The 15,191-nt window shown below is 36.4% G+C and overlaps 5 protein-coding genes and 1 non-coding gene across 6 annotated transcripts; 3 read left to right on the top strand and 3 right to left on the bottom strand.

Moving 5' to 3' along the window:
* The first annotated feature begins 678 nt into the window (after positions 1–678).
* Positions 679–1,837, top strand: RHIMIDRAFT_260335 (uncharacterized protein). The gene is made up of 4 exons (XM_023611455.1): positions 679–838; positions 889–1,391; positions 1,442–1,566; positions 1,614–1,837. Exons 2-4 carry the CDS (start codon positions 899–901, stop codon positions 1,803–1,805), a joined length of 810 nt encoding a protein of 269 aa, XP_023463978.1. The 5' UTR covers positions 679–838; positions 889–898; the 3' UTR covers positions 1,806–1,837.
* A 1,096-nt stretch (positions 1,838–2,933) lies between these two features.
* Positions 2,934–3,006, top strand: RHIMIDRAFT_t50. Its single transcript has one exon. It is a non-coding gene; the product is annotated as a tRNA-Lys (tRNA).
* Positions 3,007–6,747: 3,741 nt separating this feature from the next.
* Positions 6,748–7,651, top strand: RHIMIDRAFT_239746 (uncharacterized protein; the record flags this gene model as incomplete). Its single annotated transcript, XM_023609231.1, has 3 exons — positions 6,748–7,272; positions 7,327–7,443; positions 7,502–7,651. The coding sequence occupies 3 exons, from the start codon at positions 6,748–6,750 to the stop codon at positions 7,649–7,651; spliced, it is 792 nt and encodes a 263-aa protein (XP_023463979.1).
* A 121-nt stretch (positions 7,652–7,772) lies between these two features.
* Positions 7,773–8,990, bottom strand: RHIMIDRAFT_245385 (uncharacterized protein; the record flags this gene model as incomplete). The annotated part of the gene is made up of 1 exon (XM_023610193.1): positions 7,773–8,990. The coding sequence occupies one exon, from the start codon at positions 8,988–8,990 to the stop codon at positions 7,773–7,775; it is 1,218 nt and encodes a 405-aa protein (XP_023463980.1).
* A 559-nt stretch (positions 8,991–9,549) lies between these two features.
* Positions 9,550–10,369, bottom strand: RHIMIDRAFT_260338 (thermosensitive gluconokinase). Its single transcript, XM_023611456.1, has 2 exons — positions 10,207–10,369; positions 9,550–10,153 (listed from the first exon to the last, which is right to left on the bottom strand). Exons 1-2 carry the CDS (start codon positions 10,352–10,354, stop codon positions 9,726–9,728), a joined length of 576 nt encoding a protein of 191 aa, XP_023463981.1. The 5' UTR covers positions 10,355–10,369; the 3' UTR covers positions 9,550–9,725.
* Positions 10,370–13,271: 2,902 nt separating this feature from the next.
* RHIMIDRAFT_205587 (IMS-domain-containing protein) lies at positions 13,272–15,110 on the bottom strand (the record flags this gene model as incomplete). The annotated part of the gene is made up of 9 exons (XM_023606837.1): positions 13,272–13,373; positions 13,427–13,540; positions 13,588–13,684; positions 13,730–14,054; positions 14,105–14,198; positions 14,247–14,267; positions 14,316–14,777; positions 14,832–14,891; positions 14,943–15,110. 9 exons carry the CDS (start codon positions 15,108–15,110, stop codon positions 13,272–13,274), a joined length of 1,443 nt encoding a protein of 480 aa, XP_023463982.1.
* Between the last annotated feature and the right edge of the window lie 81 nt (positions 15,111–15,191).

Here is a 15,191-nt window from a genome sequence, read left to right on the forward strand (position 1 = left end):
AGACAAGAAAAGTAAGAAAATATATTACTTTAGTTTAAAGTCAGAAGAAAGAGCCAGGAAAGAATTAAAGCTAACTAGAAAATCAATTCGATATTGTTTACTTATGTGAGATAGAAATGTCTATACATGATACGAGCCTACTGTAGCAAGATCTGTGGTTAGTAATCGCAGTGAACCGCAGCTCTGGTAGCCTTTTGATCTTCAAAAATTCTAAATACCCAACCAGAAAAAGCAGTCATGAGATCAAGGTAACAATTTCTGTGTTTAACAAAGGGATAATAAGAACAAAATCAGTATTGAAGTAACTGATGCTAGGCGAGAATACAGAAAGAGTTTGTATAGTCCAGAAATTACAATTGCTAAAGCAGAGAGAGGATCTCTAGATATCAATGCTTTGTTGTTCTTGACTATGACGCATTTTGGATTTCCACATAAAAGGGAGCCTTTACTCTTCCTTTTTCCATCTTTCTTTGTATAAAGGTGGTTAAGCTTTGAAAAGCAACACAGGCAGGCTTGTGAGGTCATAAATTCGTCAGTTATGCACACGTTTTTGTACCTTCCTTGAACCCTTTGCTTTCATTTTCCACCATATGTTTTATCGATAATAAGAATATATGATTTTCTGTCACAAAGGGCTCCAAAACAAGTATCTTACTGGGCTTTGTAGAAAAAGGGACCGTTTTGTGACTGCTGTTACCACGCCTATTTCATCTTCAAATCACATACAGATATTACTTCGCAATGTCTTTAATATTTCGCATGGAGAAAAATATAAAGCAGACAACAAGTTATCGAGCAACAAAAGTCTTTATAAATAAAACTATTACTGAAGGGTAAGGTAAAACATTGCTTGCAGCATATTAGTACTAGTAATAATAATTGTAAAAGTCATCAAAACATGATTACCGAAAGCTATATTGTAAAGAAATCACTTCATGGTCTTTTGATTGGGAAAAAGGGTAGTAGACTAAAGCAGCTGACAGAGGAAACAGGCACGCAAATTAGGGTTCAAAGAGGTAAGGACCAAGTGATGGTGAGCGGTCCTGATAAGGAGAGTATTGAAAAGGCCAAACTGGCAATCGATCGCACTTTGCAACAAGCACAACAGCGAATGCGGCCAACCCATTTCTTATCGATACCTATCACAAACGTCAAGCAACAGATTGAAGCATTCTATAAAAAGATAGACACGATGGTCAATCCGGATGCACTTGTATTACCCGCCAACTTCCACATTACATTGGGAGTTATGTCTCTCCTAGATCGAGAAGAGATTGATCGAGCTGTTAAATACTTTAAAGAGGAATGCTCAATTGTTGCCCATCAAGTCCTTGAGAACGGCCCTTTGAGCGTGAGATTACAAAAACTAGCTATTATGCAACCTAACCCAGGTTAGTTAAAGGTATTTTAAAATGAAAAAGTTGCTTACAAAACAAGATAGCTGAAGCGCATGTATTATATATTGAGCCGCAAGATGAGACACAGCTACTTGTTAAATTATGTAAGGCAATTATTGATAAAATGATAGATGGAGGGTTTATGAAAATGGAAAAGAGGCCATTAAAGGTAATCAGATAAGCAAACGGACAAAACTATGACTGAAATGATGCCAGCTACATGCGACACTTGTAAATACTAGTCATTGCAAAGGAAAGATCAGACAGCCCTTTGATGCTAGATCGATTCTTCAAGAGCATAAAGAGATTAACTTTGGGCAAGCTGTGTTGGATAAGGTTTGTTTTATGAAAATGGGTCGAACAGGGCCAGGCAGAACATATGAAAGTGAAGGGCATATTTTACTATAAAGTATAAAAGAACTATAAACAATTGCCAATGTCTAAAATAATGAATTTTTTGCTTTTGATGCTTTAATATCACCTAACTCTAAAGTATTCCAATCAGCTCATGAGATATGAACTAAAAAAATGATCAGGGACATAGATGGCTAGATAGCCTTTGTTGAATCAATACATCATAGTTTGTTGAAAGGTCAAATATTGACATTAGAGCAGTAACCATAAATCCTGTGATAAATAATAGAATCATAAATCTTAGCTACTTTTTTTAGGCTTATACATGTGAGAGCACTTGATAATGGAGCAACAACTTGCAATATTGTTGACATCATTTGCTGTAAAACCTTCGAAGGCACAGCTTCTTAAAAGGCTTGGCGCAACAGCATGCAGCCTTTGCAAGTTTTAACCATAAATCCAATTGTCTAATTAATGCCTATTATGAGATAAATGATAATAATGCTTTATGATCTTATAGTAGAGCATACAGTCTACCTTCTATTTTTCTATCACGTTAGACTAAAAGTCAACCATAATAGACAAAAAATAAAGTATAACTTCAATAAATCCCACATGATATTATATTACGATGTGATAGCGATATGGTTAATCCGTTGTAAGTTGGGTTAACAATATGGCGAAACTGAATTTCGAAATTGTAAAGACCTTAGCAAAGCACTGTGGTGATTATTTGAGAGTCGAGTAAAACTGAACAAAATATTTTATTAATTACAAACATAGGTCTTATAAATACCAGTTGCTTAGATATTCAGTATTACAGTGTAACTTATGAGATAAAAATAACAGTATTGCATGTAGAGATTTCATTATTGAGGTTTCGCGATGCTAAATTGTTTTATGCAAGAGTATGTTATGAGCCACCATTAAAATTGACGACATTACTCGAAACTTGAATAAGTGTATTTTTTTCCAAATTTCGAACAGTTGACTTTCACGTAATTCTTGATCGTTTCCTTTACAGTCAAAAGCAAAAACATCATTTAACAAGACCTTATACCATTATCATGGTAAAGAACTTCGAAATAATAAAAAAACAAAGTACGTGACAATAAGCACGTGACTTTATCACGTGATAATGATATATCTATATTAATATAGGCATTAACCAAAAAATAAGAAGCCCGGCTAGCTCAATCGGTAGAGCGTGAGACTCTTAATCTCAAGGTTGGGGGTTCGACCCCCCCGTCGGGCTAATCTTTTCAAATTTTTATTTGGGTAAAATTTTAAGCGTTTTTGCCATTTTTGGTATCGTATACTCTGTATGTCTAATGCAAGTTTTAATGATTTATCATTTATTATATATTTTATATTGCATATTTACTTATGCAAACAGTATAAATATTCCCAAATTATTCATGAAATAAACAACATCGAAGAATCATCTAAGAAGCATCTTATCTTCAGATCACAATAACTTCTATTTTATCTTATATCTTAAGCAACAATTGCTTGATAACCTTTTTACTTTATCTCACAAGACTTAGCATTATATTGCTTTATATTGATCTTATTTTAAGATCTGTTGGTCACTATAATATCAAAATCTATTTATAGAACTTACTTTAAAACTTACTATTAGCGCTTTTCTCCTTACTAACACCCAGTAACACCACATAATGCCATGACATAGTGTGCCCGCACTATGTCAGTTATGGTGTCAATGACACTCTCCCTATTATTTTTTAATATAAATAACCCAGTAACTTTGAATAAAGAATTATGAGCTTAATCAGATTAATCAATCTACAGTATTATTCTCACTCCAATGATCTTATAATCTTTTTCGTTTTTCTTTAACTTTTTAATTTTCACTGATAAATTGAACACCATAAACTCCTTAAAAAAAAGTACGAATTAAAAAGTAAAAATAAAAGGGTGGACGCGATTCCAATGCCAGGAGGTATTTCGTTTTCGGCGGAAGAGCCAGGAAATTCCAGCTTGAACAAGGCTTTTTCAAGCAGAGGGGCGAAGAATTGACTGCTGAATAATGTAGACCACAGTTCCTTCCAAACTAGCAACTTGGGAGAACAATCATATAGAAAGTGAGCGATGTCCTCCACGGCGGACATATTACAGAAGATGCACTGTGGAGGATCCACAAGTTCAGGATGGAGCTTGAAAAGAGTGGAATGGGTGGCCAGTTTGCCATGCAAGGCCTGATACTAAACAGTACAAGCTTGCAGGTGAATAAAAAAACGCCAAAATGAGAGCATTTCGTTGAAGAAAGACTAGGAAGTGACTTTGGGGTAGGCGGACGATAAAGCTTTCGAAATTCTTTGGATGAGATATCTTTCCCAGAAGGTCCAAGTGCACAGGCTTTGACAAACTGACTGACATCGATATTGTGATGTAGTACAGGTATATAGGCAGGAGAGGCCAAGTGAGCTAAGAATTGTGCTATGCACGTTCGTAAGAAGAAAGGGGTCAATTGGAGGTGACCATCCCGAGCCGCTTTCAGAAACATTTTAACAAGTCTGGGTGACTGAGCAATTTCTATATTACTGCGTGGCCGTGTAAAATGGAATTCTGAGTCAATGATGTACGCACTACTTGCTGGAAGCTTTAAAATCGAGGGACGAAGCTGAAAAGTCCGAATTGGGTTGATGATGAACTCAAGAGGAATGTGCATGGCAGTTTCCGGGTTGATAACCACAGTAGAGAAATTTTTGGGAAGAGCATCCATGGCTTGATACAAGAGGAATAACAGGTGTCCTCTGTCTTTGGACAAAAGAGGGCGGAGCGAGGAAAACAGAAAAGGAAGATGAAAGTCAGAACCTAATGCTACAGGCTGTGGGGGCCGCATCGAGATTTCTACAAGGTGAATGAGATAGTCCGCTAGGAGAGGCAGAACAATGGAAGAAGTGAGCTCTTTCGAGTACCAAAACTCTGACGAAAGATGAAAATGACTCAGCAGCAAAAGAAGCCATCGCAGTTGGAGCGTGGATTGTTGTATGTGTTGAATACAAAGTATCAATTAAAAAGAATAAAGACTAGAATTAACCAGACTAAAAGATATCTGTCGATTGGCTTTATTAAGGACGAGTATTTATACTAAATGTGAGACACCCTTCAGCTGAGGTCGTAAAAATTTTCATAGAGGCTTATGAATGACAACTGAGGCAATGAGGAAGTTAGGACGAATCGGGTGCCTTTGATGAGACGATGATCCCTAGTAGCAATGATGGATCAGAGTCACTGGATATGCGTACCTTAAAACCCATTTTCTGGTAATTTGTTTAAATAATGATCCGCACAGTTGTTTCAAAGCAACAAACTGAAGTCGAATGATTGCCAGTTATTGTTTTATATATGGTTAATAGTTAATCCACTAAGTATGAATACAACAGTATGAGGGGACCCAGTAAACCAAGGCCACCAAGTTTCCGAGGAGCTGTCATGGTTGAAAAGCTGATCTTGGGAAAACAGCGGGCGGTGATGAATTTGGCAATAATAAAGACGATCGAAGACAAAAATTGTTTCGTTACGGAGACAATAGGAAGCTGATATAAAAGGTTGTTTAAAAATTCGAGCTTGCAAATTTTGAGTATTTTTGTTTAATTGATTGATGTTCTTTGTAAGTTCAATTTTTGAAAGAACTGCCACTCGTAGTGGCCACCAAATGTAATACTGTAGGCTTTGATTTGAATGTGCTGTAAGGATAATAAGAATAGAAGCTTGTGTGTTCGTGTCTTTTGTAAGACTGAGGTTTGTAGTAAAAGTGTTTGAAAATGTAAAGTTATAATAAAGGCTCAATGTGTGACCACCAGGTCACATAAAATTGATTAGGCTGAGCTGTACAAAGTAGAAAGAATAACCGACAAACCGCGTTGGCAAACAATAATCGCACAGCCCTCATTGGATTTCACGGTTACGAAGGAGAAGGCTACCACCACTTTCAAGAAGTACTAGAATCCTATCTTGGCATAAACAGCATCACGAATGAAGCAGGAAAATTAATCATAAAGCACAATTACGAGGATCTGCTAAAATTTATTATGAAAAAATAGTCAAAAATAAATCGGATATCATCTTTGATTTGGCTATTGCAGCCAGGGAACAAGGCCGCCTGAACAACTTGAAAGAGCAATTGGCTCAACGATTTGCTCACCACGAAAATGAAGTGTCTCACGTAAAATTCAAGTAACCGCACCTAGAAGACCTACTTAGTATACAGCTATATTATGCGATGAAGCGTTCCCATTTGAGGGCTGTCCTACCCAAGTTGGCACGTTATCGCCTCCTTCATCAACACGCAGATACTGCTGACATCTGGATTAGCTTAAGTCGCCAATTCGAGGACGGACTCTTTCTGGGAGGTATCGATACCTTTTTCTTGGTATCTGATGAAACTGGTAACCGTACGTATGTATGAATCATGCAAATTTCTACTGTAATGAAGAAGACTCAGGAGGGCGCCCCTAACAGTACCTTTCACAGACACTGTCTCTCAAACACTGTTTCCCGCACAGTACATCGAGCTGTGTTATTTGATTCACTTCCTGTTACTACTCATATAAATAACACAATGCTTTGAATAAATAATCACCAGCTTAATTAGATTAATCAATCTACAGTATTATTCTCACTTCAGTTATCTTTTAACCTTATTTACTTATTTGATCTTGTATAATCAGAACCTGGTGGCCACTAACGCAGCAAATTATTTTTTTACTCTTCATAACGTAATAAGATATAGTTCTGATTCTTCCCTTGGAAAAGTAATTAGATGAATGTGTATTCTTTAGACTACTCTTCTTTATTAAATACAAAGGGATATGTGCTTGATTTGAAGGTTAGAAGATGCCCTTCTTTTGTGACAAAGAGTATTTTATTCGGAGCAAAAATTATCAACAAATCAAAAGATCAATGGTCTTTTTTTGACAACCCCGGCAAATAAAAACTTTTTCAGTTTTGATAATCTTGTCACTTTAACATGTTCAAGCACGCTATAATCAAACGAGGTTTAGCTTCTGCAGCTGTTAATCCGTTGATTATAAAAAACAATCGTATACAAGCTTCTGTAATTTTATCGCGTGCACCTCAAATTACCCGTGATGCCACACCATTTGAAAAAGCTTATTTTGATTATCGTGAAAAGTTGGAGCGTCAAGAGACCATGACAACACCTACAGATTTTTACTTCAAAAAGGGTTCAGTAGCAGAACGCCGTTGGAAGCATGAAGAACAGGCTCGTCAACAAGCCATGAAAGATCCTTCAACTTCATTAAGTGATGCGGTTCAGGCCAGTCAGACTACTTGGGAACAAGAGAATGAAGGCTTAATCGCAGCAACAAAGGTTGAAAAATTAGATAGAACAACAGAAGCTGATAAAAAAAACGACAGCAAGAGCCTCGATCGCGCCTTGAAGCAGACACTGTATCTTGTTGTAAAGCAATCAGGAGAAGGTGCCTGGCAGTTCCCTCAGGGACCAATTGATAGCACAGAATATTTACATGAAGTAAATATAAATATAAAGCAGAATGATTGTTTATTCATTATTTATGATCATTAGGCTGCAGAACGTACGTTAAAGGAGCAATGTGGTGTGGATATGGATACTTGGTTTGTTGGCCGTCAGCCAATCGCATTTTATAAAGAAACTTCATCTAAAGAACAATCCGGTTTAAAGGTAAGGATGATGGTATATTAGGAAGGGACAGACGTTTAATTAGAAAAAAAAATAATAGGTCTTTTTCATGAAAGCTCGAGTATATGCTGGTCAAGTCAAGCCTAGTAAAAGCGTCTCAGATTTTGCTTGGTTAACAAAAGATGAACTGGTTAACTATCTCTCTCCTGAATACTACAGTGCCATCAAGGATAGCTTGGGCGATATTTAAAGAAAAAGAAAAAGAAAAAACACAAAGAACGAGTTATTTTTTTTTATAATAGAATCTTTGATAGTGTACATAATAAAAGAACTTCATGTATCGTTACATAAAGAAAGAGGGTATACATTTACTAAGACACATACACATCTGGAGAATGGCTGGAAAGATCATGGCTAGAGCTACTTCGCTTGTTATTTTTAATCATTTGAAACATCTTCTTGAATCCAGTTTTGCTCTTATTGCTTGATGTGGTTGAGTTGGATGTATTGGACGACGATACAGAAAAGCTTGATGAACCAGGAAGTGATAGTAACTGTTGGCTGCGATTAGATCCTATCACTCCATTAATCTTTTTCTCAAGAATCATCGTAGTACGCACTTCCTTGTAACATGGATCACATAGCAAATCTGTTGTACGGACCTTGTCTAGATTTGGCCAACCAATCTGCGTAGTTTTACATCGAGCACAGTTAAATGCTACCTGTATATCTTTCCATCTTGATTCTGCATAGCCTTCTGCTTCACTATATTCATGTAATGCTAATCTGAATACCTTAACAAAGTCCGTCTGATGATGAACTACTTGAGAAAGATTGCTATGACTCTTCCTAGAATATTTTTGTATAGCTTCAATAAATTGCTGTGTCGCCTTCAAGGCTGTAGACAGCTGATTGTTGTCGAAGTCAGACCAGAATCGTTGGCCATCTTGTAACTCACTAATCATGTCGTTTGCTTGTTTTATTCTATTTTCAGTGTCCTGTTGTTGTTGTTCAAGTAACTCGATTTTCTTTTGACAATCACTAATGGACCTGGCTACTTCAGCGACAGCTTTTTGACACGAATCTACGGTGATTCTGACTTTTGACAGTTGCTCTTCAGCATCCGAGTTTTTATCCCGAGCACGCATATATTTCTTTTTATATTGCGCTGCAACAATAGGTACATTGTAAAAGCTGTGGTACTGTTTTTCTCTCTTTGCTTTCTTGTTTCTTCTTTGTTCGGCGTATTCCCTCAACTGGGCCAATTCCTGTTCATATGTATCCAGTTCCTCTTTTAATGTTGTACGTTGATTATTTAATCTGTAGATGTCATTCTCCAAGTATTTTATATCTCCAGTGATGCTGTGCAATAATTGTTTATATGTATCGATTTCTTTATGATAAATGTCTTGGATGACAACACTAGTTTGACAAAACTTTTTATTTGCTTTCTGTCGAAGTTCTATCTGTTCTTCTATTTCTCGAAGAGTACTCATCATCAGTTTGAAGGCATGCTGTTTAGATGCAAAAGAGATGATCAAATCTGCTGTATTTAAGTTTACAGGATGATATAGTTTCTGTTCAGTCATCTGTGTTTTTTGTGTGTGTGTGTTTAAAGAAAGAAAAGAAAGAAAATAAGGGGAATAATTATAAATATATATTTTGCCAAGAATAGCAGTAAATAAAAACAATTCCATTTTTAGGATTTACCTTAAGTCTCTCTTATTTTCTGATAGTTGTTTATTTCTATTCCTTCTTTATATTAACCTTGTTTATTATTGAATTACATTCAGTGCTGTTGTTGTGTCCTTGATTACGTTTGAACTCTTTTTTTATTTCAGTCAGTATCTAAAAATATATTGAGCACTGTGTATATGTGTGTAACAATTTTGCTGCTGTTGCTTATTTATGCAGTGAGGGTTGATATACACACTGGGAGCCTAGAGACGGGTACCATTTGAGAGAGAGTTCGTCATATACTCAGCACTTCCTTTACATATATTTGATGGTCAACCTTGGTGTTACTGAGTATTCTATTGTGACAATGATAGTTTGAAATAATTGCTGTTGTATGTGGTTACCTGTTCAAAGTAGGCATTGTTAGCTACGCTTGAATAGAGAAAAAGTTGGGTGGGTTTGTTCAATGGCCATGAATCAGCAGCTACTGTTAAAAAAAAAGCGTATTCCAGAAATGGAAACCAGTTGAAAACTTGGGGTAAATTTTATTTCCCGTCAAATAGATAGGGTTTAGATGAAATGGGATTAAAGAAATAGGAAAAGCTTTATTACATGTAGATCTACAAAATAAATATATTCTCTAAGAATTACTGCTGAACAGTAGCAGGCAAATATCCCTTTTCGACAGCAGCATCAATAATATGCTTTGCTTCTTCTATAGGTGGGGGCACAATGCTTGCGACAATTACTTTTTCTATCTTTTCATCAGGTTCCTCTAGAGTATCTATTTGGGATTGAAGCATTTTAGCAGGCATAAAATGCCCTTTACGGTTTTGAATTCTTTGTAATAGAAGCTCATATGATCCTTTGAGATAAACAAAGATGACTGTTCCAAGTTCTTCTGGTACTTGTCGTAAAATGTCGCGGTACACTTTTCTAAGCGAGGAGCACGTAACAACGACAACTCTTTTCTTTGAATCATTGTCCAATGGTTGCAATTCTTGGGCTTGTGCGATTATATGATCACGGATACTACGAAGCCATGGCCAACGATCGTCATCATTTAATGGTTGCCCTATGATCATATACAATAAGTCGCTTTTCTCTATTATTTTTTCCTTTCTTTACCTGAAGTCATTTTCTGAACGTTTTGTGGAGGATGAAGTGAGTCACCTTCAAGATACTTGCATCCCAAGTACAACTGAATCTGTTCAGCAACACTTGTTTTACCACATCCAGCGGTTCCCATCAATACAAAGATAGGCACTGGAGTCATTTTGTGTTGAGGAAAAAAAAAAGGGTTTCCCAGCGCTCTTCCCGTCATTTTTTAAAAGTTCGGAGTTGATGCTTGTGTAAAAAGTTTAACCTTTGCGATTAAAGAAAATAAAGGTCACTTGGGCGCATTGAAACAATATAATTTCGTCCCGTCTGGGACAGATTAAAAAAAGAACATATAATCTAATAACCCTTTTGAGATCAAAGGGAAAAATTGAAGGAAAGAAGTAGAAGAAACCGAGTAAGAAGGGAACGGAACAAGGGTTAGGCCAAAAGATGTTGAGAGGAGAGAGAAGGGGGAAGCCAATGGAGGAAAAGTTTAACTTTTGCACTTTATTGAGAAATTATTCGTACACTGATAGAAAAATGATAATTTCAGGCAACAAATAATGATAAAAGAAAGCTCACAAGAAGCAAAAGGATGCGATATAAAATAAAATGATTAGTAAATCAGTTATTACATTGATGTTAAGTACTTACATTATAAAGAAGAAGATTTATAAGAGAAAAAAAGAGAAGCAACAAAAGTGAGTGAAATTATAAAGAGATTACTACTATCTTACCCGAGGTATATCATGGGTTGGGCTGGCGATAACTGACCCGGAAAGAGCAAAAGGAGCGCGAGAGAGTGAGTGAATGGGACCAAAGTTTGATAAGAATCAAACTATCCCCAGCCAACATCGGGTTAGGTTCGATGGGCAATCTATAATACTGCATATCAGTTTCTTGCAAGGGTAAAGAATAAATCATACCTTAAGGGTAGTTGAGGAATAGCTGGTCTTACTTTTTGGTCCAAAGAAGAAAAGAAAAGAAAAAGATGTCAAGATCAGACTATTTAAACAAAGTCTCTAACAGCCTTTTCAGTTACGTGTTATTCATAAGTGTTGACCACATTTATTTTATGTATCTCTCAAAAAGGCAGAATTCATTATCTTTTTAATATTAGAGAAAAGATTGATAACCAGCTAAATGATTTAATTTATTATAGGAGAGCTTGCTTTACTTGTAGTATTCAACACTTTGTAATACTGAATGTAAGCTACAACATTATAGTGTTCTTTCTTTTGTGATCTTGTGCAGGGTTATAAAAAAAATCTGCTGAAACACAGACACAATCAAGGTAGTTGCTTTATTTATTAATACATACATAGTACGATAGTTTCACCAGCTCTTTGTACAGCACTAGGCTTTATTTTCTCCCCTTCTGGTTTTATCTCGACTGGAAATGGAAAATAACCAACTACATATATTTGTAATATTAAGCCTTTTTTGTCTTTTTATAACAGTTTTTAAACAAACACATAGATTTCATGCCGTGCTTGATAATTTAAATTGCCAACTTGATAAGATAGTCTGTTACTTATTTCAACGCAGGCACAAAAATAGAAGTACAGAAATTACGACTAAGACGTTTCACTTAATATTTATAAAGTAACTTTAGAGATTTGTGTGTTATTGCTAATAATGATACCAAAATATAATATGCTGCTTCAAAAATAACGGTCATTTTCTTTTTGTCAATGTGATCAAGCTAATTTATACGACTTGTGTAAACCTTGATGGCTTTATTCTTTTTCAGTAAAGATAATGGCATCCAGCCATATTGTGAGAGTAAACGGAACTGCCCGTGGACGTGTCATTTTGGCAGTGTAACCAATTCATATGTTTTATACAACAGTTGCCTGTGTCCCCTCGGTTGGCTCGTGCAAAAGAGTATTTAAATAGTACAATGCTCCTTTTCCTTCTTTTCTCTGCATCCTAGATTGAATGTTTTTGGAGCCAATATCATTTCCCTCTGCATTAGAGCATCCTAAGTTGCTAGCAAGTCATGCTGTTAACACACCTGAGGATGTTGATTGTGTTTTCCAGCATTTCCTGTACACTGTAGTAGGCGAGGGTGTAAATCACGAGGCACACTTGGATAATAAATGTATAGAAAGAGCCTTGGATACAGCAAGTTGCGATTATAATACAAACGATGAGCTTGGTATACTATCCTTATCCAACATGGACCCAACCTTGACTCTATCGCCCACTACATCATATCCATCTCCAAGCTTAATTGTTCCGGATTTACCTATAGAACAATACAAAGAACAAAGCAAAATATTACAAAAGAGAAAGTCAGCCCTATCTTTTACTCCACTTGTGGCTCATAAAAGGATAAGGCAAAGTCGTTCTTTAGCGTTAGCCAAGAAAATCCTCCAACAGTGACATAGCCTTTGTAAATATTTCCAGTGTAATAATCGTTTAAATAAAATAGGGGTACAATGGGAGAATATGTGCAGGTTATGGGAGTGGATGTTTTGTTAATATCATATTCGAATATGATGTTATGACAAGCCAAACGTTTATACAAAATGTATTTGGTCTTTATTATGTCATCTGATTGTTTATTAACTAAAGATGTGCTTCACTTTTGTAATGAAATCTATGCAAAAAGTTTATTATAATGTTAGAGTAGATGATGTAGTTAGAACTAGTATACGGGAATGTAACTAGGTTGAGGATGGGTAATAGTCAAATAAAGATTTGCTGTTTTGTTTACAGTTTGTACTATTAGACCTACACATGTTGTTAATAATAGTAAACTCAGTATATGTCCTTATACCTCTTTATTCTTTTGTTGCTCGAGTGAGAGCTACTTCTGCTGCTTGAAGGGGAATACTGACGCTTTTCATTTTCCAAAATCGTTTTTACTTCTACTTTATTTAGGCATTCGTCTACATGGTTATTAAATTGAGCGATATCCATGACTAGTGCACGATTACAAATTGGACAAACGAGTGCGCTCGGTTCTTGATCTTTAATTTCTATCGAGCTATCTGAGCTATCTTTGACTTTTTCAGGCAAAGGCGCTTTTGAAAAGTACTGGTTTCATTGATTAACAAACAAGCTATGAAATACGCTTCCCTCTCTTATACCTTCAAAACACTTTCATCTTCGCTTCCTCTAGGCTTCAAATTGGCTAAACGCACACCCATGAGTCGAAGGTTCATCGGCATTTCTTTAGCAAGTAGCTACACAAACCCTTAATAAGACTTTATAAAAGCACGTTTCATGTAATCCTTACCTTTTTAGCAATTTTTTCAATGTCTTTTGCGGACCAAGTGTATGTGGGAAGCGTTTTTGATCTTATACGCATTTCAAAAGATGCAAATTTGAGCTTGATTCCCACATTTCGTCCCTACGTCGATGGTTTAACAAAATATATCTAAAGTAGACTAGAATTACCATAACACCTGCTTTTTCTACATCCCTTTCTAACGCCTGACATAACTCGTGTAGCTTTTGGTACAGCTGATTTGGGTCAGATATGGGCGAAAATGTCCTAGAAGAAATGAGTCAAGGTATAAGAAAAGTAACCATGATATACCTTTCAACGCCTACACTCTTCCTTTCTGATTCTGTGTCAAATATAGTTGTTCCTAATCCAAGGCAGCTTTTTAGCAAGAATTGAAAATGAGCCGGACTCAATAGTTTGTATAGAATTGCGCGTTTGGCGTAGATGTCATTACAGGTGTGGACGCCGAGTGCTTCGAGCACTCTCTCTGTAACTCTACCAACACCTGGGATCTGCCGCACTTTTAGTTTTTTGACAAATTCCATCACTCTTGTCTTGTCTATAGGCAAATAATATTGACCATTTGGTTTGTTTATATCACTGCATACTTTAGCTAGAAATTTGTTGCAGGCAATTCCTATGATATGTCAGGAAAAGGAAAAGGAAAGGGAGCGTGCAATAATCTACCTGCGCTGGCTGTTAGCTGAGTGCTTTCGAATATTTCGCGTCGAATCTGTTGGACAAGCTCATCAGGAGTCAGATCTGGCTCCTTTTTTAAATACTAAATCACACAATGATTAACATATCTTGGCTCATCTTATATTCTTACTTCTGTTAAATTTAAATAAGCCTATTATGTGATTAGATCACAGTAGCAGCTTCTCTTTTACAAGCTTACCTCGTCCAAACTGAGTGGCAGGAATCGAGGATCATACTTTGCAAAAACGGCTCTCACCTTGCTTGAAGCAGCTCGATACTTTGCAAAGTTAAGCGGGATCATCTTTAACTGAGGGCACAGTTTGATCGCAATAAAGCCAGGCATAGCACTACGAACGCCGTATTTTCTTGCCTCATAGTTGCTTGTACACAACATTGACATACTTCCGACTGCCATCGGTTGGGTCTTTAACTCTGGGTTTTCAAGTTCTTCTACAGATGCATAAAATGCATCCATATCAATATGACATATGCACTGAGTCAAATCTCTCCTCGCTTCCAGATCCTGTATCATGCTATCAACAATTCTCTTTTCAAAAGACAAGTCTTGATCCTTGATGGTGTCATATTTCTTAAGGATGGCATTGATGCGCTTTGTCACCATCTCATCTTTCTTTTTTTCATTTTCAAAGAATGCTGATCCCTACATGTAACTGGTTTATAACGTCACTTTTTGTTGCTCCTTTTTACATAATACCTTGGATGCTTCATATATAATCTTATTAACCTTATCTTTATCTACACTACCAAGTCCTGCCTATACTACTGGTTTAGCAAAAGACTTATGTGATCTATTATCTAAACAAACTTTATTCGTTGAAGGTCCAGCTAAACGTCTTCGAAAAGACTCTTCGCTTTCTTGTTGAACACTTTCTTTCAATTCTTCTTCTTGTTCTTCTTCAGAGTCTTCATCGAAAAACAGATCTTGTTCTTCTTCAAAGATTTGGGAATCTAATGCTTCTTCCTCTTCAGTCATCGATCTCAAAGTTTTTGTTTGCTGCGTAAAAAAAAGGAGGGAAAGGGGAGCAGCGCGGGATTCGAAAGGTTCACCAAATCC

This window comes from Rhizopus microsporus (assembly GCF_002708625.1).
Source record: "Rhizopus microsporus ATCC 52813 unplaced genomic scaffold scaffold_14, whole genome shotgun sequence".
Classification (NCBI taxonomy): Eukaryota; Fungi; Mucoromycota; class Mucoromycetes; order Mucorales; family Rhizopodaceae; genus Rhizopus; species Rhizopus microsporus.